General features: G+C 51.0%; 1 protein-coding gene across 3 annotated transcripts in view; it reads left to right on the top strand.

Annotated features, from left to right (window-relative positions):
- Positions 1–7,526: 7,526 nt before the first annotated feature.
- The window catches only part of GRIP2 (glutamate receptor interacting protein 2), a 97,912-nt gene continuing 81,857 nt past the window's right edge, over positions 7,527–23,581 (top strand). For all 3 annotated transcript variants that reach the window (XM_064591600.1, XM_064591585.1, XM_064591604.1), the window contains exon 1: positions 7,527–7,603. In XM_064591600.1, coding sequence (XP_064447670.1) covers positions 7,549–7,603 — 55 coding nt within the window. In that variant the 5' untranslated portion in view covers positions 7,527–7,548. The remainder of the gene's footprint in view (positions 7,604–23,581) is intronic.

The following is a 23,581-nucleotide window of genomic DNA, read 5'->3' as shown; positions in this document are numbered from 1 at the left end:
TATTTATACTTCCATTGTTGTTGTGCATTTTAATGATATATACTTTTTAACCCCCAGAAGACGTCACTATAGCTTTTCGTACAAAGTTCATTTCAATTTACTCCAAATGTACCCTTCATTCCTTCTTGCATGTTCATGTTTCCTTCCGGGTTTATTGACCTTCTGCTGGGGAACTCTATAGAATGTTTTTTCATGTGGTCTGTTGGGAATGTTTTCTCTAAGTTGTCTGTAAGCATCTTTATTTTACCTTCACTGTTGGAGGATTTTTTTCCCTGAGTACAGAATTTGGGGTTGGCGGTTGTTTTCTTTCAGTAGTTTAAAGATGCTGTCTGTTGTTTTCCACCTTACAATGTTTCTATTAAGAAGTTCACTGTCAATATAACTGTTGTTCCTTTGAAGGTCAAGTGTCTTTTCGCCTTTGATCGCTTTTAAGTTATTTGTTTGTGTTTGTATGTATGTATGTATGTATATATGTTTGTATTTGCCTTTGGATTTTAGCAATTTTACTCTTACGGGCATATGGGTGTGGTTTTCCTTATATCTCTCCTGCTTCGGGTTTATAGCATTTATTGGAACTGTGGCTTGATGTGTTTTTACCGATTTTGGAAGATTCTTGGTCATTACCAGAACTAGTGCTTCTGCTCCATGCTACCTCTTCACCACGTCCCATGCATCTCTTTCCTGTATTTTCCATTCTTTTTCCTCTTTGTTTTGGAGATGTTTTTCTGCATAAATTTTACTGACCTACCTTTCAGCTCACAGATCCTCTCTTCAGATGTGCAAAATCATCTGTAAACCCATTGATTGAGCTCTCAATTTCAGTGATGGTGTTTTTCTGCTCTTGAATTTCCAGTTGGTTATTTCTTACAGATCCCAGGTCTCTGATAAAATTCTTCATTTGTTGCATCTTCTTGAACATATCAATCACAGTTGTTTTAAAGTCCACATCTGATAACACTCATATTTGGGTCATCTTTGAGTCTATTTCTACCAGGTTTTATTTTCTATTATTCTTTTCATTTGGGTTCTGTGTATTTATGTGTCTGGTGAAAAAAATTTTTTTTCTAAATTGAAGGCCAGATATCGTACATGAGATATAGAAAAGGATCTTTGTGTTGTTACCTACCTCCAGATAAGACTTTGCCCTTTCCTGTGACATAGCTAGAGTTGGGGCTTATCATCTTAATCCAGTCAGAGGCTGAGTTGATTCAAGTCTGGGTTGCAATTTTTATAAAGTCTTGGCCTGCCTGTGGTTCCCTGCTTACTCCTGGGCTATAACACACAGTCATCCGAATTAAAAGCTTGGGATATATCCCAAGACTCTTGGGAGTAGGCATCCCAGCATGCCTACTAACTGGTCTTTTAACAAAAGGGTGGGGCAGGAATCAGGCTTTTGCTTTGCTGAGTAAGATGTGCAGGCTTGTAGCTGGAGACAAGCTTCAGGGGATGAGAAAAGACCGATTCTGACCCTTGCATGCTCCTCCTCACCCTTCCCCATGCTGTGTTTGGCCTTTCCCTGAATGTCTGTGACCGCACGGGGTAGGTATATAAAGAACAGTCATTTCTATGGGAGACTCAGACACTGGGCTGCCTGGGGCTCCCAAGCCATTGTTCTGGCCCAGACACTGGATGCTGCTGTTTCTCAAAGGGAGCTGGGGATGTTTCCCTGCAATGACCACTTGGTGGTGAAGTGAGGGGGAGAAGTTGGCTTCTAATTTGGGGGGCTGACACAAGGTGAAGGTAGACTTGGGAGTCAGAGTGCTTTCTTTCTACACAGGACGATGATGTCCCCCTCAGTCCTGGCTGGACCATGCAGAGAGCTTCAGACTGGAGGAAAGAGGAATAAGAGAAGATCTCTGGACTCCAGTTCTTGCTCTGCCCCACCTTGGACGAGTGGCCTTGGATGAGTCGTTGCCCCTTTCTCGACTGCATTTGTCAAGAGCTGCAGAATAAGGGGGTTCCTTCCAGGTCTAGGCACCTGGGATGCCTTCCGTCGGATGCCCCAGGTCCCAGACCTCCTCTTATCACAGCTGTCCTGCAAGGTTGGGGATTATGAGCCCCACTTCACAGAGAGGTAAATGACACTCAGAGAGGTACAGTGACCCTCCTGAGGTCATGCAGCAAATAAGCTGCCCCCACAGGATGTAAACTGCATAAGAGCAAGGATTTTGTGTCATGCCTCGCACGTAGTGGGTGCTCAACAAATAACCATCGAGTAAATGAATACAACAGTGGAGTTGAGATTTGAAGCTAGGCCTGAGTGACTCTGAAGCCGTTGTTCTTTCTAGTGCTCAATGCTGCTTCCAGGTAATCTGTTTGGAATTATTTGGATAATGTTCTTGGAGGAGCAAGGACGTATAAAAATGTAGATTACTGATGGTTTGATAGCAATAATCAGGGAAGGAGTGAAATAAAAGCTCAGGATGATGTGGAGGCCAATCCCAGACTCGAGCTTGAAAAGAGAAGCAAAGCATGAGGTCCTGTTCAGGAGCTCAGGCCAGAACACAGAGGTCTTTCTGGAGTCCTAGTGGGGTCCCACAGTAATTGCAGAGCAATTGTTAGCGGGTGATTGCACTTAACCTTCCCCTAAAGGGCTGGCTTGCATGATGTGATTACCTTTGCACAGGGTTCTCTGAACTTTGGTAGTCTCACACACTATTGGTAAAACAACTGGGGAGCATGTACCCCCAAAATATGTACATGCTTATAAGTTAAATATATGTACTACACTCAATCCATATATTAAATACCAGTAAACTTGCTTTCTTTATTAATAAGGAGAAAGAGAAGTCATATTCGTTCCTTCCCGCACCCCAGTGGTTTGCTCAGCTCCCACACGTCATCAGACCAGGTTGAGCTTGCTACCCTCCCAACCAAAGCCTGTTAGGTTCCCATGAAATGCAGTCAGAGTCAGGAGTCAAGAAGGTTCTAGTGTACCAGTCCTGACCACCTGGAACCAAGCATACATGGGCCCCTTCTCCCTTGAGAGCTCTGGGAGGGGAGAGCCTGGAAGCCTGGGTGCAGCCCGGGTCCTGCCATGCCTTGGTGAGTAATCTTGGCTGAGTTCTGTCCCTGCTTTGGTTCTTGGTTCCTGCCTGTGGCAGGGCTTATAGTCCTCACCACCTTCTGCCCAGGAAGCTGCTGAGAGGCCCTGAGGTGAGGGGGGGCGGGGCATGAACTAAATGCGCTGGGTGGCGGGCTAGGCCCTTGGGGAGGCGCCATGCCCTGGTCACCAGCGAGGCAGCAACAGGCCAGGCAGGCCTTTGAGTCAGCTGGACCTACCTCCCTGACAGGTAGCCCCTGCTGCTTCTGTTGCTCGGGGGATCTCTTCCATTTCTAGGGTATTAATAGAACTAGGAATGATGTCTAACGCTTACATCGGCCCCGCTATGAGCCAGGCACTAAATGTTTCAATGTATTAACTCACCGACCCTCATGACAACCTTATCAGGGAGATGTGATTGGGATCACCATCCCCATTTTACAGATACAAAGACTGAGGCACAGTTCAGAAACTCACCAGAGGTGCAGTTTGGAGGTGGATTTGAAAGCAGGTACCAGGTTCTGGAGTGTTTCGGGTCCAAAACCACTCTGCCACACCCCCTCCTGTTACTCCTGCTCCTGCCCTCATTCATTAATTCACATCTCCCCCATTCTTTTTTTTAGATTTTTATTTATTTATTTGTCAGAAGGAGAGAGAACACAAGTAGGCAGAGTGGCAGACAGAGGCAGAGGGAGAAGCAGGCTCCCGCTGAGCAAGGAGCCGGATGCGGGGCTCGATCCCAAGACCCCAGGATCATGACCTGAGCCGAAGTCTCAACAGACTGAGCCACCCAGGCACCCCCACATCTCCCCCATTCTTACTCCTTTTCCTCTCACTATTTCTCTGATTACATCCCCATGCTGCTTCTCCCATTACCACTAGCTACATCTCCCCTGTCCTATTTCATTGCAAGATTGCCCACTTGCGGTCATTCTTCTTACTATTTCCTTTCTGTTATGCCCCAAATACTGCTCTTCTGTTTGCACACTGTCTCTCTCTCCTCTCCCTACTGTAGAAGGGCCTCTCCTATTCCTACTGCTGTTCAGGAATTCCTGGTTGGGCTGCTATTACATTTCTTGCTACTATTCTTATTGTTACCTCTCCACCCATTGTTTCTCTTCTCTTCCCTTCCTCCTACTACGACTCCTTTCATCTCTCCTCCCAGTAAGGGATTTCTCCTCTGACTCTTTCACATTACTCTTTTTCTCTTACTTTTCCTCCAGTGGATAGGACTTGCTCTATTACCCTCCCTCCTCTTCTTTCCTCTCACATCTCCCTTCTGTGGGTTTCAAACATACTTGGATCCTTCGACATTCCTCCCACAAGAGGGGGTCCGTGCCGCTTCCCTGGAATTTGGGAGGCTGAGAAGAACAGGCAGTGATGCTCCCTGATTTCCGAGGCTAGCCCATGAACGGGGATGAGGCTTCTCCCTTGAACTGCGGCACACCTGTTCTCGCATGCCTTGCTGTGAGCCCCATGTAAGAGGTTCTGCTGCCCCGAGGTTGCCATGCTGTGAGGAAGACCAGGCCACATGGAGAGGCCATTGGCAGACATTTGGGGCCACGGTCTCCGCGGAGCCCAGCCTTTGAGTCATTCCACCTCAGGCAGTAGTGAGTGAAGAAGTCTCCAGATGATTCCAGCCCCAGCCTTCGAGTCTTCCCAGCTGAGGCCCTGATATCACGGAGCTGAGACAGCCCCTTTGCCCTGCCCGAATTCCTGACCCAGAGAATTCGCAACCATAACACAATGGTTGTTTTATGCCCCCGAAGTTTAGAGTGGCCTGATTTGCAACAATGGATAACAGGAACACCCTCTTCTCAATCACGCTGTCCATCCTCCTCATGTCACTTCTCTCTCCTGCCACTGCCACTCCTCTCCTGTGCCCTGCCCTCCTCACTGCCCTCCTCTGCTGGCGCCTCTTGACCTTGGTGCTGGTGAGTTTGCCTCTCTCCCTTCAGCCACCCCGGCCCTGTCATCCTCTGAGCAGCGGGCCGCCTGGCTGTGGAGCTCATCAATCTGGGTGCAGACAGCAGTGATTCACAGTTCTGCTGCCAGGGAGACTCATTCCCTTGTCAGGAGCTCACAGCCATTAAGACAAGTTCTGGAGTCAGCACTCTGCAGACTAGGGCCTGAGTGCAGATCCGCCCCTCCCTTGCCCTAACCCCCTGGGCCTGCGCCCTACTTACTGAAGTGATTAATAATTCAGAATTAATACAAGGCTGGGAAATGACCCATCTGAGGGTCTTAGGAGCACAAACGGGATAAATATATTAGCTGATCTGTGTGGGCAGTGCTGTCTGCGGGTGCTTGGAGCTGGGCAGATCTGTGTTTAAACGCCAGTTCTGATAATTCCTGGCTGTGCGAACTTGGGTAAGACAGTTAACCTCTCGAAACCCCTGTGCCCTCCTTTGTAAAATGGGGCTAATTATACCAACATTGCTGAAGTATTGGGGATCTAAGATCACATAAAAAGCTTACCCTCTGGGGCACCTGGGTGGCTCAGTCGGTTAAGCGTTTGCCTTCGGCTCAGGCCATGATCCCAGGGTCCTGGGATCGAGCCCCACATTGGACTCCCTGCTCAGTGGGGAGTCTGCTTCTCCCTTTCCCTCTGCTCCTGCCCTCTGCTCCTGCTCTCTCTCTCATTCTCTCTCTCAAATAAATAAATAAAATCTTTTTTAAAAAAAAGCTTACCCTCACCTTACAAAAGGGCTACTTCTGAAGGCCAAAGTTTAGGTGGCTTTACTGTTAGGGTCAAGGTGCCTGGGGTTCCACCATTGAACTACCTTTTGGAATTCAAGTACCTGGCTCCAGCTTTACTGGACTCTGGTAGGACAATATGATGATCTCTGGTTTGCAGGTGGGGAATGGGAGGCTCAAAAAGATGAGGTAATTTGCCCAAAGACACACAGCTAAAAACCGACAAACCCAGGACCGAAGCAGAGGATGCTTGTTTTCCTCCCAGCATTCACAAAGGGTAGAATGTGCTCTGCACTGACCACCACATTCGTATTTTGCTCTGCTGATGACTACCAAGGCCCTCTCCCTCTCTGAGCTAGATGTGGGAGAGAGGGTATCCAGGCAAATAGGCTGACTTGTTTGGTCAGGGAGGAAACAGCTTTTACTGAGGTATAGATGTTTTTTTAAATATTGTTGTAAAAAAAATGAAAAAATAAATATTGTAAAAATTTACTTAAAAAATTTAGCTTATTTTTTGGATAGGTAATGCATTTCCAGGGTTCAAAATTTCAAGAGGCACAAAAGGGGATTCAATGAAAAGTGAGTCTCTCCCACCTGCTCCTAGCCACATGATTCCCATTCTGGAAGGGACCAGTGTTTCCACTAGAGATAATTTTCCACATATTTGAGCAAATATGAATGTAGAGCCTCCCCTCCTGTTTTCTGCACATATTATAGACACTGTTCTTCATTTTGTCTTCTTCCAAAAAATGTTCTCCTTTTTTATGGCAGTGTAGTACTCCTCTGTCTGGATTGCACACCCACCTTCCCCTCCCCCCCCAACCCATTCCCATGGAGGAAGCAAATCTGACTTCTGAGGATAAGACCATCCTGTTGTCCCTTCCCTGGCTGTTGTTCGCAGAATCTCTGAGACCCGGTGAGCTCAACGGCTGCCAGGTAGATGGAGGGCAACTGTGATTGTGCCCAGTAGACAAAGCCTACACACTGACGGACCTCCTTCCTGCTGGCCCCCAGCCTTTGCTGTGTGTCCATGGACAGGCCCCATCCTCCCTGGGCCTCCCCTGTCTCCTCTGCAAGATGCCGCCCAAAGGCCTCCCTCCCAGAGCAAGGGTGAGGCCTTCTGAGGAGGGTCCTACCCCTCTTACAGGCCTGAGGCCGGGGTGCACTCCCTCATTATTGATTCACTGGTTCATTTATTTATTCCCTCAGTCACTTATTTACATATTCCTTCGCACATTTAGTCAGTCATTAATTTTCTCATTCATCAATTCACTAACTCATTCATTCATTCAGTCACTCATTTTCTCACTCATCTATACACCCGATTATTCACTCAGCCACTCACTTCTTTACCATTTATTTAACGCATTCATTGTTTCACTCATTCATTCATTGACTAATTGGCGGTGATTAGCGTTATTAGGCTGTGACTTGGAGAGCTCAGGGGTGGGGAGCCTGGAAACGCGCGCGGTGGGGGCCGTGGGAGGGGAGCGGGGGGGGGCGAGAGCGCGCGGGCCCCGCGGGGTCCCCCTCCAGCCTGGCTCTCCCCGCCCGCCCGCCGCCCCGCCCCCCCCGCGCCGGGGAAAGCGCGCGCTCTCGGGGAGCGTCGCTGCTCAGCCGCGGGCTCGCGAGCCGAGCGGAGCGCCGGGCGGCCCCCGACCCTCGGCAGCCGCCCATGCCCGGCGCGCCCCGGGCCCGCGGCCCTCCCCAGCGCTGCGCTGCACCGCCCAGCCCGGCGGGGGCGGGGCCGGGGCGGGGGCCGGGGCCGGGCTGGCGAGGCCGGGCCGGGCCGCAGGGCGGCCGCGGGGATGCGGGGCTGGCGGAGGAACCTCGCGCTCTGCCTGCAGCGGCTGCCGGACGAAGGTAGGACGCGGCCGCTGCCCAGGCCGTGAGCACCGGCGCGGCGCGGGGCGCGGAGGGCGGACCCAGCGCCAAGCCGGCCGGGCGGCCGCCGGCTGAGGGTCTCCGCGGGAGGCGAAGGGCCGGCGGCCGCGGCCGAGGCGCGGAGCTTGCGGGGTCACCGCAGGACACGCGGTGCGGAGCGGAGCCTGGCCGGGGAAACCTGCGGGGGCGCTCCGCAGGGCGCGCGGAGGTGGGACCCGGGGCAGGGCGGCCGCGGGAGGCTGGAGCGCAGCCTCTGAACCCTGGAGGGCGCAGCCCCGGACCCGCTCGCGAGTCCGGTTCCCGGAGCGAGCCCTGGCCGGCGCGGCCGCCACGTGCCTCCCGGCTCCCGGCGAGTTTGCCGGGGGTCGGAATGTGCGGGTGCTCTCGGCCGGGGACTTCGGATCCCGACGCTGCAGTCGCCGGGACCCAACTTTCCTTCGCACGCCCGGCAGCAGCCCCGTGCCGACCCCACGGGCTACAGTTCGTCAAAGTTGCATAGAGGCCGGAGGCGGGAGGGGGTGCGGGGGTGGCGGTAGATTCGGCCGCACTGCCCCCGGCCCGGGCCTGGCCCTGCCGCAGCGCTGCGGCGCAGCCCCCTCCGCCGGGGCGCCTCCAGGGCTGCTCCACCCCAGTACCTGTTGTCGGAACCGCGGTGGCGTAGGGAGGAGGAAGGACCCGCGCCCAGGCCCTGTCACTGCTGAGGAAAGTTCGGATTCGGTGCTAGTTAGGAATTGCTAGAACTGTGAGTCAGAGTTAGAGTGAGGTGGGAATGGCAGCCGCCCACCCTCTGCTCACTTAGGGGGGCATAATGGCGGACTTACCGGCACCCCGGAGCCTCACATCTGCTCCCGTCTTTAACCTTCACAGCCGCCCCCTCAGGAGGGCGCTGTCATTCTTTCCACTTTACAGGTGAGGACACTGAGCCTCAGAGAGAGGAAGCCTCCTGCCCAAGGTCACACGGCCAGTAGGTGGTAAAGCAGGGATATGAACCTAAGTCTTTGTGACCAACAAGATTTTGGTGGTGTCCAGCACCCCCCTTCCTGTCTGCCCCCCAAGTTGGGCCCGGCTCAGTTCATAGGAAAGGATCCATTTCCAGCCAAGGCTAGAAGCTCCTGTGTGGGCCATGGGAAAGGGGAAGAGGAGGGTGACAGCGAGAACTCATCCCTGCTCCTCCTGCCCTGTCCCCAGGGTTAAGTCTGGTCTGTAACCTCTACCCCACTGTGGCCCTAGGTTCTGAGGACCTGGAAGCAGAGCTTGTGGAGAGTCTTGTTTAGACCCTCATCAGGCCTTAGCTGGTGCCCCAAGACCCTGGCAGGCTGATAACTCTGCCCAGCGGAGGGGCAGACCTTCCACTCCTCCTTCAACCTGAGTCGGTACTGATGGGACACCTATAGGGCCCAGAGGGTGTCGGTCTTTCCTTCCCTGGGGTTGAGGGAGGAGGAAGATGGATAAGGCTACCAACAAGGAGATCTTGGAGGAGTGCCCCTGAGAAGAAAATCTTGCAGAGCCAGGTGCCCATGACCAATGTTCAGTCTGACTTGGCCCTTTAGAAAATGGGGCAACTCAACCACAGGCATGCTCTGTGATCTTGGACAAGTCATTCCCTCTCTCTGAGGCTCACTTTCTGTATCTGTAAGGGGAGGGCCTAATGCTTGTCCTGTGGGGTTCCTAGGGGGATGAAATGAGGTCTTGGCCTTGGCATAGCACATAGCCCAGAGCAGGCCCTGAAGTGGGAGCTGTGATGTCCTGGGACAGAGGATGTTGCTCTCTTGCTCCTGATTCGCACTCCCCACCCTGTGTGTGTATGTGTGTGTGTGTGTGTGTATGTGTGTGAGGTGTGCATGGAGGCATGTGGGTGTCATGTTTGAGATCCATGCGGGTATCAATGAGGCTCACGTGTGACATGTATGAGGCATGTGGGTCTTGGGGTACCTACAGTCATTTTGCGTGCCACTGGCCACATCTTTTGAGAGGAGGCCACTTCTCCCTTCGGCAATGCCAGGAAGTACCCAGCATTTGAGTTTTCCTTGGAAAATCTTACTTGAGATTGATCCTTGAGCTCAGCACTAAATCAGAGGGTGGCTGGTGCATCCACCCGTGCTGGCAGGAAATTACTATTTTAAAAAGACAAAATCCCTGGCTTTCTCTGGGCCACAGGAATATTGGATCTCAAATGAGAGGCTTTGATATATGTGTCCAGCTTGATAAGAGGCTCATGGTGGGAGGTCAGTCAAGCCCAAGAGTGACAGAGAGAGACGCAGAGACAGGGATGTGGACCTGGCATCCTCAGCGAAGTGTCAGCGGGAGGGATATTTTGAATAAAATCAGCTTACCTGCTTATTCTGTGGTATAATTTAAGGCCCTGGGGAAAGAAGACCAGACTCATGTCCTGGACTTAGGCCTCTCCACTTGCCAGTTCTGTGACCTTAGGCATACTGCTTAATTCTTCTGGGCTTCATTTTTTTTTTTTTCCAACCCATGAAGTGGGAAGTGTAACCTTGCAGGGTGGTCTTGAGGAATCAGTGTTAACAGATTCTAGTATAAAGCCTAGCACATAGTAGATGCTCAAGAAATGCTAATCCTGCTCTTCCTTTCTTGATCTTTACATCTGCTTTAACTTCATATTTGAAGAAATGAGCTGGTACATTGGTCAATGGAGTAGCTCAGGCCTTAGGGTGGATTTCTGGGTTATGAGCAGCCACCTTGAGGATCTCCAAAGCTAGGATTTGGGGGATCCAATCGGGTTGTGTCTACCATGTGGCTACTTGGATCCACCATCTGGCCTTCCCCAAGGAGGTTGGCCAAAAGCGTGGTTATGCTCCCTGTTTTGCTCCCCACACACTTGCACAGCACACGTGTCCAGATCACTCTGCAGTTTTTGGAACCTGAAGTCATAGTCATGTCCATTGAAGAGAGACACGGGCTGCCACTGGGATAGGGGAACTCTGATTCTAGCTTCATGATGCTTCTGAGTTTGTGTGTGCAGGCATGCGTGTGTGTGTGTGTGTGTATGTATGTGTGTGTGTGACTTGTGTTCTAATGATATTCCACCTTGATGTTTGTGGTCCTGTAGACAGTGACACATTTTTTTTTTTTTGTCTTTACTGCAATAAATGCTTCCAGAGGACTCCCCCGTGTGCCTCCACCGCCCCAGGCTCTTGCTGGTTCCTGTGTGGGATCCAAAAAATGAAAGCCAGTCCTCAGCTTTGAGTTGCCCCCAGACCCTCAGATAACAAAAGTTCAAGGTGCCCATTGCTTGGGGAGCGTGAAGTTGAAGGCAGCAACAATTCTGAGTGGGGAGGCTGCTCAGAGGAGGGGGCCGCTGCAGCCCGGGGCAGGTCAGCTTTCCACTGGCAGATCCTTCCCGTGGTGTGGCCTGATTAATTTTCCTCCTTATGCCAGTCCTTTCTGCTCTCTAATGGACTCTTGGAAGGTGAGCCAGGAGGGTTAATAGAAGTCATCTCGTCTTATTAGAGAGATGGGGAAATACAGGAGCAGTGAGGAGGAAATGACTTTTTATTCATTCAACAAATATTTATTGGGCCCTGTTCTGGGGGCTGGGGATATGGCCACGAACGAGACAAAGTCCCTGTTGTAACAGACTTCACGTTCTAGGGAGGGGAGACAGGGGACAAGGAAATATAAGTAGGACTGGGATGGTTCTAGAGTCATGAGTGAGATGAGGGCAACAGAAGAGCAGAGGGCAATGTTGTGGGAGAGTCCCAGGGGAGGGAACTTCTCCAGATAGGGTAGCCAAGGGTGTCAGGGAAAGCCTCTCTGAAAGGTGACTTCTGAGCTGAGACTAAAGAGCAGGGAGGCTCAGGCCTGCCAAGAGCAGAAGGCAGAGCTAGTAGGCGAGGGAATGACAAGTCCCAAGAAAAGCCCTGGTCTGTAGGGCGTAGTGTGGAGAGGACCAATTTAACCTGTTGGAGGAAGAGCAAGGAGCGAGGGAGAGGGAGAGTGATGAGCGGTGAGGCTGTAGGAGGTAGATCATGAAAGGCCAGATCACCACAGGGGATTTTATTCCATGTTGGGCACCTTTGGAAGTCTTGACCAAGGACATGGGCTGGCTCCGAACATGAGCAAGGTTTTGAGTGATGGAGATGGCAGTGGGAGAGGCACGCCAGGCAGAGGAATGGCATGAGTAAAGGAGCGGAGGTGGGAAAGCTGTAGAGGCTGAGGCTGCCAGACAGGCGGGAACCAGAGGCATTGAAGGCCGCTCCCGGGAGCTGTCTAGGGTTCTGACAGGCACATCTGGTGTTCCTGCAATTATGGACGTGTGTGTGTGTGTGTGTGTGTGTGTGTGTCCGTGGTACCCAGCTAGCTGATGTGTCCCTGTGCCGGTTACCTAGGAGACAACGGGAAGACGATGGGGCAAGATCTGATTGGCTACTCACTCCCGCTGCTCATCTCTCTATCAGAACAGCAGGCAGAGGTTACAAATGGTCCATGCCGGCATGCCAAGTGCTGAAGGGGAGCTTGTGAATGTTCGTTGCCCTGAGTCTTGTGTGTATGTGTGTTTGTGTGTGTGTGTGTGTGCCCGCGAATGTGTGTGTGGTTGCCAGTGCATGTGTGTGCCCGTCTTGAACAAAGCGGTGGCATCTGGAGCTAATGTGCTTCCTGCTGTTAAACATCTGCTTGTTGCCTTAAATCAGGTAGTGGGGGCCCAGATAAATTTAAGAAGAACCAGCCAGACTTGGGAAAGATTCTTTTGTTTGGTTTTAATAACTGCAATGTCAACCTTGGAGCCGATTTTCAACATTTCCCTGTATCTCTAAAAATGCAAATAAAGCTTTAAGTGGCGGAAGTTATGTCCCGCGACATGGACTGTGATGTCAGTTGGCAGAATTGCCTCCCCCACCCCAGTCCAGAAGGTTGGTAGAAGACTGTAGGTCTGTTTTTTCCTCCCCTCTCCTTCTTTAGAACAGCAACGCCCTCTGTTTCTTCTACCTTGTGGGTAAAGGGACAAGGAATCCACGCTTGAATTTTGCTTAGGAAGGGGACAAACAAGCAAAACCCACCAAAGTGTTTCCTTTGCAGTTGGTTTTCTTTTCTTTTCTTTTTTTTTTTAAAGATTTTATTTATTTATTTGAGAGAGAGAATGAGAGAGAGCACATGAGAGGGGGGAGGGTCAGAGGGAGAAGCAGACTCCCCGCCGTGCAGGGAGCCTGATGCGGGACTCGATCCAGGGACTCCGGGATCATGACCTGAGCCGAAGGCAGTCGCTTAACCAACTGAGCCACCCAGGCGCCCTGCAGTTGGTTTTCTAAAGCAGCAGCAACCAGGGCAGCTTGGGAAAAAAACAAAACGTGGCAACAACAACAACAATCAGGGCTGGAGAAGCTTCAGCATTCTTAGTCTCTTTCCCCCGACTCCTGCCTCCCATTGTGCAGGGCTTGGCAGATGAGGCAGCTGGTGAGAAAGGAAATGAGGATTTCCCTGCTCCCACCCTTGGTTTCTCTGTCCTGTTCTCAAGTTTTAATGTTCCATGTATGATGAGCCTCCTCTGCCTCTTTGTCATTGGGAAGAAAAACATCATCCTGTTTCCTATTGGAGAAAAATCGTACCATGTCTTCCATTCATTGTCTCCATTTGCCTGTCTCTCTCCCCCCACTAGTCAGAGGTATTTTATCTGAAACATACATCAGGGGGTGGTTTCCATCTGTTTGTACATTCATCGCGTGCTCCATTACTTACAGGAGGGGTCTCACACTTACCTGCCTAAGGGGGCAAGGCAAGTGACCCAAAAGATGAGTGAAGAAGGCCCCAGGGCCTTTGCACTTGCTGTTCCCTCTGCTGGGTTGATCTTACAGGTACACAATTCACTCACTTCATTTAGATCTATGCAACTGTCTCCTCAGAGAGGCCTTCCCTGACCCTCCTATCTAAAATGGAAGCTTTTTAGCCCCATAACTTTCTTTTTCTTTCCAGCATTTTCCACTGCCTGACCTTATGTTATATCCTTGTTTGTTGCCCTCCTCTCTCACTAGTATGCAAGTGCCATGAGAGCTGTGGCTGTGTCTTTCTTATTCTCCATTTTATCTCCAGTAACCGGTACATTGCCTGACACATAGTAGTTGCTCAGTAAATATTTGTGGATGAAGGGAGTGAAATGGGTCTGGGGGACAGAGAATATAGACTTTATAGGAGCTCTGGCTCAGCATCACAGATCTGATTTTTCTAGAGAAGCTAAAAACCCACAGTTTTACATGCCACCTCCCAACTCCAGAATGTTAAACAGCAATCCAAACGAAGATCCCGGGGGTCAAGCAGCGTTCCTTTTAGAGTAGAGGCCTCTGGTGTTCAAGGCCCTTGGCCATCTGGCTACAGTAACCTTTCTAACCTCCTTAGTCATGCACAGACCTTGTTCTGCCCCACCTCCGAGCCTTTGCTCGGGCTGCCACTCTGCCTGGAGTGCCTCTCCTTCACCCTCTCCTCCACCTGGCAAAGTATTGTTTCCTCTGGTTCCAACCCCAGGCCAGGCCAAGGGGCAGCTTCCTGTTGTTCCCCTCCTCCCAACATGGCAGCTTGAGGACCTCCCACCACGTTTCTGTCCTGGCCCCTTTCCTTTTGGAGCATAACTATGCCTCCGCATCTGTCTCCTCTACTACACACAGAGCTCCAGGGGCAGAAGCCCCATCTAGGCCATCTGTTGGTCTGCAGCTTATGGGCCAGCATACAGTAGGTGCCCACTAAGTGAGTGGTGCGTGAAATAGAGGAAGGAAGGGGAAGAACACACCTTTCTGAGCATTTCCTGTGAAAGGGGCCCTGGGCTGACCGTGTTCACATCCTTCGCTCACAGTGGCCTAGTGACGAGGATGTTGGGGCTCAGAGAGGCTGTGACTTGGCCCGAGATGCTGGTGTGCATGGGGCTCCCCATTGAGCAGAACAGCCTTTCCCTGCTTGCTGTGGAGTCCCCGCCTCATTCTATTCTATTCTATTCTTTCTTTTTTTTTTTAAGATTTTATTTATTTATTCAAGAGAGAGAGAAAGGCAGAGCAGGGAGTCTCAGATGTGGGGCTCGATCCCAGGATCCCAAGATCATGACCTGAGCTGAAGGCAGATGCTTAGCCGACTGAGCCACCCAGGCGCCCCTCATTCCATTCTCTAAACAAACCTCTGTGCTTTGTCTTTCTGAGCTTCACTTTTCTTCTCTGTAAAATGGGAGCATTGCCAGCCTCCAGGAGATCTGTTGTGAGGTTCCAGATATGACAGATGGGGGAGGGCTTGGCAGTTGTGCAGTGGGGTGCACTCGTGGAACGGCCACTGACACGGCGAGGGCAGTGCCCAGTTACTCACTGAGCAGGACGTGGCTCGCCTGTATGTTCGAGCATCCTGAGGAAATACTTCTTCTTCTTTTCATTTATTCTTTCATTCTGCAATTATTAAGCCCCTACTACATGCCAGCTACTTCTCTTATACCCGTTTGTCTTATATTCCTGGAAACCTGACCCTGTGTAGGTCTTGCTATCTCCATCTCACAATTGGGAACCTGAGGCACAGAGAAGGTAGGTCACTTGCCCAAGGATGCACTGCTAGGAAGTGGCAAAGCAGGAATTTTTTACCCCAGGAATGTCTTTCTCCCAAACCAGGGCTCTTTCTGTGACCCCAGACTGCTTCCTTTTGAATTCTGGTTCCAGGAATTACAAGCAATGGGGCACTCAGGGAAGGGGCGTGGAATTCTGCCTGGCATTGGGGAAGTGGCGCTGACCTCTGACCGGGGTTTTAAAGAGCAAAGGTGAGTGGCCGGGAAGAGAAGGGCACTTAAGGCCAAGAGATCAGTGTGTGCAAAAGCACAGAGTTGAGAAGGACCTGGTGTGACCACACTTGTGCAGCATGGCTGGCCTGTCGGCTGGTCGCGCTATGTGTGTGTGGGGGGGGTGGGGGTGGGCACGATTCTGGCTGTGGACAGATTGTGAGGGTAGAGATGGCCACACCCCAGTCACAAATGGGTCTTGCTTGACCCTGACAGTGGTGTAAAGAAATTGGTTGTCATTAAATTTTGAGTGTATGTGTGTGTGTTGGGGGTGGGATTTGACATAACGAAATAGATCTGTAGCTTTCTTCAGAGGATCTGGTAACCCTGGGCTTACATTTCTGCTGTCCCTTGTGGGCTGGGGGTGTACTTGCCACGCTCCCTGTCCACCCACTGATGCATTCGCTCACTGCTCAGCCTTAGTGGTGTTTGTGTTTGAGACCTTGAACTCACCCACTAAAGGAGTTTGAACTTCATCATCTTCAGGCAGCTGAAGGGTTTTTAAGCAGGAGGGTGGCGTGTTCAGGAAGCTACTGCCAGCTGCTGGGGCATGGGAGGCAAGGTGGGGCAGGGAGACCTGCAAAATGACCATGCTAGGAGGGTCTGCTCCACACTGCGGGGTGCCTTATTCACACTGTCTCCACTCCCCCTAACAACCCTGCAAGGTCGGGTTATCAGCCTTATCAGAGGAAATAGAAGCTACAAAAGTAGATGCCATCAAAGAAAGAATTGAAAAATTGGACTACATAAAAATGTAGAAGTTATATATGACCAAAGGCACTGTTCACGAGGTTCTAAGACAAGCCATGGATCAGGAGGGAGAGTATTTACAGCATACATCACAGGTAAAGACTAATACCCAGTGTATATATTAGGATCTCCTGCAAATCAATAAGAAAAGATACACATAGAAGGAATGTCATGGATTCAAGCAGGAAGTTACTAGAAGATACACAAATGGCCAGAAAGTGAATGAAAAGACGGCCGACCTCAACATTTTAGGGGATTATTCTATTAGCATGAGGAAAATGCTCAGAGAAACAACAGCTCAGTATCAATTTTAAGGGGAAGTTTAAAAATCCGTAGCATCTAGTGGTGAGATCACGGGGGCCGCCGAAGCTGACCTGCAGGAAGGGGAGGCATATAGGAGGGCAGTTTGACAAGTTATCTGGCAGTTTGGAAAGCACTTACACCCTTTGACCCAGCAATTCCTTTTCTAAGTATAAGTATGCTAAATATTTTCTAGTCTAGAGAAGAAAATCTAGCACAGATGCATAAGGCATCGTGGACAGAAACATTCGCTGCGGTGTTAATGGAAGGGGGAAAAAGGAAAGAAACCAACTGTCTATCAGGGGCAGACTGGCATGAGAACACAAGGGTCACGTGGCTCAGATGGAAAACTTCCCACCACCTCAGTGGTCTTTCTCAAACCTCTGCTCCTGTTTGCCAAGCCCCCACCCCTTCTGTGGAAGGGGACGCTGTCACCTACCTGTTCCTAGCACTGTGCATACATACCCTTTCCCTTTCTTCTACACACATAGCGGCATAACGTCATGCCCTTCTGCATCTTGCTCTTTTATCATAAGATCTCTTGTCCCTAAAGAGGAGTGATTAAAACATTTGTACTTTTTGGGGCACCTGGGTGGCTCAGTTGGTTGAGCGTCTGCCTTCAGCTCAGGTCGTGGTCCCGGGATGGGATCCTGGGATCGAGCCCCGCGTCGGGCTCCCTGCTCAGTGGGAGGCCTGCTTCTCCCTCTCCCTCTGCCTGAAGCTCCTCTCTGCTTGTCTGCGCATGCTCTCTCTCTCTCTCTTTCTCTTCCCCTGTCAAATAAAAAAGTAAATAAATAAATAAAATCTTTAAAAAATTTTGTACTTTTTAAAGAGCAACATAAGACCCCAGGTTGAGAAATAGATGGTTCTCAGTACCCAGTGCCACACGGCTCTCCAAAATGGCTGTTCAGATTTGTACTCCCCTTTGGGATTTGTGTAATTTTACAAAAGAGGAAAAAAGATTTGAGGTCGGTTTGCTTGTTCAAGGTCCCAGGGCTAGATGGTGGCTTTGGTTTGGCCTGTGACCTGTCTGTTTCACAGGGTGCAGACTGCAAGCCCAGAGCAGGGGGACATGGGTGACAGAATGGACCAGACATGGCAGTGGACAGATGTGGAGGGCTGGGCCTGGATGACACTCAGAGTTTCCGGACTGGGATTCCTCCTGGCCTGGGGGGTTATGCTGGTGCCTTTCACTGAGCTAGGGGACAGGCAGGGGTAGACTGTAGGGGGCTGAGTGTGAGAGATCTGCTGAGAGACGTCTGTCCTGGAGGCTCCTGGATGGATAGCCCTGGGAGCTGGCAGCCCAGCTGGGGAACCCCATGGAGGGGTGCCCTTCGAACAGCCATTTTTCAACTGTATGAACAAATGCTTCCCCTCTCTAGTCCAGCAAGGATAATTTACCCTAGGCTGAAAGGTGAATTCTCCCAGGAAGCTTCACTGCCAGAGACCCGGAAGCTTCAAGTTTACTGCTTGCCTTCTGTGCTGATGGAACTGGGCCTCAAGATTTATGTCTGGGGGTTTGTGGGCAGCTGGCTGTGGTTGGCAGGAATCCTAGGGGACAGGCAGGGTGGGGACAGCTGTATTTTATAGTGAGACTGGGCCCCAGGAGGGTGTAAATCATTGTGGCCTCCTGGCCTCCCAGGAGAGGCTGCTTCCCTCAAGTGGGTGGGAAGGGGCTCAAGGGGATGATGCCTGAGGACAGCAGAGAGCACCCTCTCTCAGAAGCCACTTGGTCCAGCTCCCTCAGGTTCTAGGCGGGGAGACTGTGTCCAGAGAGAGGAAGAGCACAGGTCCCATGGGAGGTCAGGGTTCCTTAGACCCAAAGAGTCAGACTCTGGTTTGAGTGGTTTTCTTTTGGCTGTTTTGTTTCTTTCAGAGAGAAACCAGCTCAAACCCCAGACGTCCCTCTGAACTACTCTCAACTGATCTCAGGGGTCTCTGCTATCCGGGAGCCCACAGACTCAGGTGGTGGTCTCCAGAGTGGGGTGGGGTGCCTTACCCAGGACAGTCTCTTGGGGAAAGAGATGGGAAAAAAAGTATTAAGAGCTTTAGTTACATTTGTTTTCTAACACATTTTAGTTTTTTCTAGTTTTGTGTATGTTTATAATATGAGTGATACATAGACATGGTAACACATGGGTAAGTCATAAATAATATGTGTGTGTTATTGCAGAAGAATGCACAGACATTTTTATACACATGGGGTACAAGATCAAAAGGGTTTGAGGACCAGTCCCTGCCCACCTGTTGGACTATAGTAGTTGGAAGGACCCTGGGATCCTGGGCTGGGATCTCCCTTGCTTAGAGGGCAGAGGGCAACATTTACTGAACATCTACTAAGTGCTAGGCACGGGTGCATCCTTTTCTATCAAGGCTTGGATTCTACCATAACAATGGGGGTGGTTAATGCCATTTTACAGACTGGGAGACTGAGGCCAAGAGAGGAGAAGAGATTTGCCCCACTTCATGCCTGAGCTAGGACTCATTTCTCAGCCCTCCTGTTGACCAGTTTCACGGTTCATCCTTTTTCTGTTTCCAGTTAAAAAAGATAACACTTGTAAAGTGTTTGTTGGGTGTTTAAACTATTTTAAATAATTAAACACAGCAATATCAGTTAAAAAAAAAAAGACATTGCAATGTCCCTCCTTCTCCATACAGCACTAATATGTACACATTTTTCTGCCCTCTTGCAAAAAGGTTTCATTTTATTTATTTGAGAGAGAGAGAGAGAGAGTTAGCACAAGCAGGGGGAGGGGCTGAGAGAGAGGGTGTGAGAATCTCAAGTAGACTCCATGTTCAGTGTGGAGCCTGATACAGGGCTAGATCTCACGGCCCTGAAATCATGATCTGAGCTGAAATCAAGAGTTAGATGCTGAACTGACTGAGCCACCCAGGAGCCCCAATAGTATCCTTTTATATCAGGTTACTTTCTCTCTGATTAAGTATGCAGTTATTGTTAAATGCAGACCATTTTGGAAAGAAAGAAGAAAATTAAAATCATCCGCCATCAACCCACCATCCAGTGACAGTTTGGGTGCATTTCCTTCCAGTCTCTTTTCCCACTGTCTATTTTTGTTGAGATCATATTATGTATACCATTTTATGGGGTTTTTTTTTTTTTTGCTTTGCTTGGTTTTATAGGATCAGCTGCAGAATTCCCCCTGGGGTGTCTGTACCAGGCAGAGTTTATTTACCTGCTCCCCTACAGTTGGGTAGCCAGGTTGCTTCCAGCATTTTGCTGTTATAAATGAGGCTGCAGTAAGACTCAGCTTTCCTGTGATCGTCATCAGCCTTGATATAATTCTGCATTGCTTTTCCCCCCTGCAGATGTTATTTCTCTCTTATACTTGTCATTGTTAATGGCTGTGTAATCTCCTGAAGTGTTGCTGTTCCTCACATGCCAGGCCATTTCCCCCTCTCCGTATCCCACCAGACTTCCCCACTCCCTCTGGGAAGCCACCTCCTCCCCACTCCCTCCCCCACCCCAGCACCTTCCATGCAGGGAACCAACCTCCAGTGGGGAGGGGAGGGCTGTCATCATCTTGCCCAGACCCCAGGCATTTGCTGCTTCCCTCCTGCCCTTGTCCTGGTCCTGGCATTCAGACCCTGTGTAGCTTGATTCCTTCCTTTCTCCTTTCATTCTGTGGTTGTTTAACTCTGACCTACTATGTGCCAGCCAGGGTTCTAAGTGCTGGGATACAGTAGTAAGCGAGATAGTCTTAGTCCTTATGGAACAGGGGAGACAGGCCATGAACTGGTGGAGAAACAAATAAGAGAATAAATAAGAGTCCATAGGGAAAAGTGCTACCCCTGTGACAAGGAAAGGGGCTGAGATGAAAGAGGGTGATGATGGGTGGTCAGGGAGGGCCTTCTGGAGGAGCTGACATGTGTGCAGGGACCAGTTAAGGGAGGAGCTGGGAGAGGAGGATTCCAGGCGGATGGCCTGGCAGAGGCAAAGGCCCTGGGCACACTGCATGTTTGAGGACTGGAGGCCAGTGTGGCCATAGCGGTGGGGGAGCAGGAGAGCAGAATGGGGTGAGGCCGGCAGGCCCAGCAGGTGGAGGGGAGGTGTTTGGGTCTCTTTTGAGAGTCATGGGAAACCTTTGCAGTGCCTGGCACACAGTAGGTGCCTGGTTGAACTAGCTGCTCTTACTGCTCCTCTCTCTTCATGAAGAAAGTCAAGAGGCGAAACTTGCTTGCTCCAGAATGCCCCGTGGCTGCTGCCTGACCTCCTTGAGGTTTGACCTGTCTCCTCGCTGTGGCTCACACCTGTTCCCTCTGGCAGTGGCCCTAGGACAGGCTGGCTCTGTGCATCAGGAGTCCCCCCCACCTCACTGGGCCCCAGAGTTGGGGGTCTGATGGGCCACTCTTTGCTCTGAACTATCTTTTGTGTGAAATGGGCTGATTCTTCCTCCTGGGGCTATTAGGAGGTTTTGCCCGTGCCTAGTAGGGGCTTACTAATTAATGTCAGCTCTGAAGATACGAAATCCAACATCTTAAAAAATAATATTTTACCTAGAAATCTCTATGGTGTTTGCATGAAGGGGTGTGGGAGTGCCCCGCAGCAGCTCTGGCCCCTCAAGCTCCCTGGAGGGAGGTGGCCAGTGGCCCCTCGGGGAAAATCAAAAGCAATTGCATCAGATTCTGCACTTAATTTAATGAAAAGGCCCTGCAGGGAGGCAGAGGCAGTGAGGCAGGGCTGTGGGCCTGGGCAGGAGCGATTCTGGAGAGATTTATGATGCTTCTTAAAAGATTCAGATCTAGGCTGAGCTTGGGAGGTGCTGGGCTCCGCGCTCTGGGCTGTCTCCATGACCTGGGAGGCTGATAGTCTGAGGCTCCTGATGGCCACGACTGCTGTGTGACCCTGGGCAAGTCATGGCCCCTCTCTGGTCTTTGTAGCACCATTTGGCATTCTGGGTTCCTTCCTCCCCCAGTGTCCTTGACCCTAGCCCACTGCCTGCCTCCCACCAGACCTGCGTTTTACAAGCCTTTCCACACCCGTGAGATGCTCTTCCTCACAGCCTGTGTCCTTCCCTGCCCAGTTGTTTTTCCATTTTACAGAGGAGAAAACCGAGGCTCTGGGAGGTTCCCTGGTGTTCCCAGAGTCACACAGCAGGCCTAGGGCAGGGTGGGGTCTGTCTGGGCCCTTCAGCAGGGGAGTCAGGAGCATTGGTGGTGGTGGACTTGAAGGCCACTCAGGATTGGTGGCAGTTTGAGTCTCCACACAGCCCCGTGTGAAGTCTGTCCTGTTGTGTTTTACTTTTCCATCCAGTAGAGAGGGGTCAGGAGAGTTAAGGGACCAGTGTGGGCCCCAGGGCAACCGGCGCTAGAGCCGGGAACATAGTCACCTCCTGGTCTGCTTTTGTCCCCTGCACACTGTGGAACTCTTTGGCGCTCCCCGAGCTTGAGCTCAGCCTCTCCACTCACTTGCTGTGTGACCCTAGGCAAGTGACCTAATGTCTCTGAGCTTCCTTGTCTTCATCTATAAAATGAGGATGACAATATGCCCACCTCCCAGGCTTGCTGAGGGGGCTGGTGGGGATCAGCTATCGGTAAATGGTGTACAAAAGTACCCCATGTCCATTTTCTCTGAAAAATTATAATTCCAGGGCTGCTCCAACCCTGGAGAAAATCATACTAGAAAGGAGCCCATTCTTTGCCAGGACCAGGGCTTTGCTGGTATGGCCCCTCCCGAGGCGGCAGAGGGAGGGAAGAAACTTATCCTAGGCTGCTGGTTGCAGATGGCAGGCAGCTAATTTATTTACCTCTTCCTAATAGATGTGCACGACACATAAATAAAATATTGTACTTGTCCTGCTCCTCCCGGATCCAGGCAGGCACTGACAGTCGGCGGTGTAGCTCTGCAACAGGCTCTGTGTGCGTGTGGAGTCTGGCGAGCGGGTTAATGAGCTGATGATTCCTTCTTTAGCCTAATTTCTTGTCACAGATCCAGCAGCACTGAGTTCCCCGTTCCCCCTTCTGGAGGTGCTGGGCTCCCCCTCCAGACCTTCCAGCCAGGCCCTAGCACCTTTGGCTTCCCTTGAGCAGGGCAAGATAGGACTGGACTGTCCCAGGAGGTAGTGGGCTCCCCGTCAAGGCTGCCATCAAAAGGGTTCCTGTTCTGAGGGGGCATTTGGACTCGGGTACTCTCAGGACATCTCTGGAGATGGGTTGACCACGGTGGTGGGCCTAGTTTTTCCAATTCGTACACTGGCGCCTTGGTAGGGTCCCAGCCTCCACACTGTCCCTGCCATAGTCCGTTCTCCCTGGCGCCTCTGACCCAGCTCATCTGGGGGCCAGGAAATCCAGTTCTAAGACAGAGTCCCGATTTCATGGAACTGCCACCCCCAGGGCTGTATGAAAACCTAGAGTGGGGCAGGAGGGCAGGGCCAGCCTCTGCAGTCAGAAGGACCGGGTTCCACTCCTGCTCTGCCATGTTTTCGGAGACCTTGGACAAGCTACCTCGCTTCTCTGAGTCTCATCTGTGAAATGGGCACAGTGTTGACATTTACCTGACGGGGTTGTTGTGAGGCTCGTTCATTCATTCACTTGACAAATGTTTACTGAGCAGCTGCTAGGTGCCAGGCACTGCCTCAGGCCCTGGGGATATAGTGGTGAATAAGACAGAGTAGTACCTTGGATGGATCTTACATTCTGTGTGCAAGCCAGCCAAGCACCATGTCAGCAGATAGATGTGTGCTCTAACAATGGTCATGGAATGAAAATCAGTGAAGCAGAGTCAGGTCACCGAGATGGTGGAAATGCTTTCTCAGTTGCAGTGCTCAGGGAAGACTTCTCTGGGGAGGTGATATTTGAGCATGCACTTGAATGAGGAGAAGGAGCCAGCTCTGCAAAGAACTGCACAGGCAGAGGGAATGGCACACACAATGGCTCTGAGGTGCAGACAAGTCTGGCATGTTCGGGGAAGGCTGGGGCAGCAGGAGTGAGATGAAGCAGGTGATACATCTGGCACAGGGCTTGGCATAGGGCAAATACTTGTTGGCTCTGTCTTCCTCCTTCCCACTGCCCTCCTGCTTCTTTGCTCTCCCTGGCCTGTGCTTGAATACTCCATGTAATCTAGATGTGAGGGTCAGAGATTCCTATAATGTCCAAGCTGGAAAAGCTTCATAATTTGTCCAAAGACCTCTTTT

The sequence above is a fragment of the Mirounga angustirostris genome, unplaced genomic scaffold (assembly GCF_029215605.1).
Source record: "Mirounga angustirostris isolate CCGP_5_RB_7025 unplaced genomic scaffold, mMirAng1.0.hap1 SCAF_1, whole genome shotgun sequence".
Taxonomy (NCBI): Eukaryota; Metazoa; Chordata; class Mammalia; order Carnivora; family Phocidae; genus Mirounga; species Mirounga angustirostris.
This window is presented reverse-complemented; position numbering and strand designations above follow the sequence as displayed.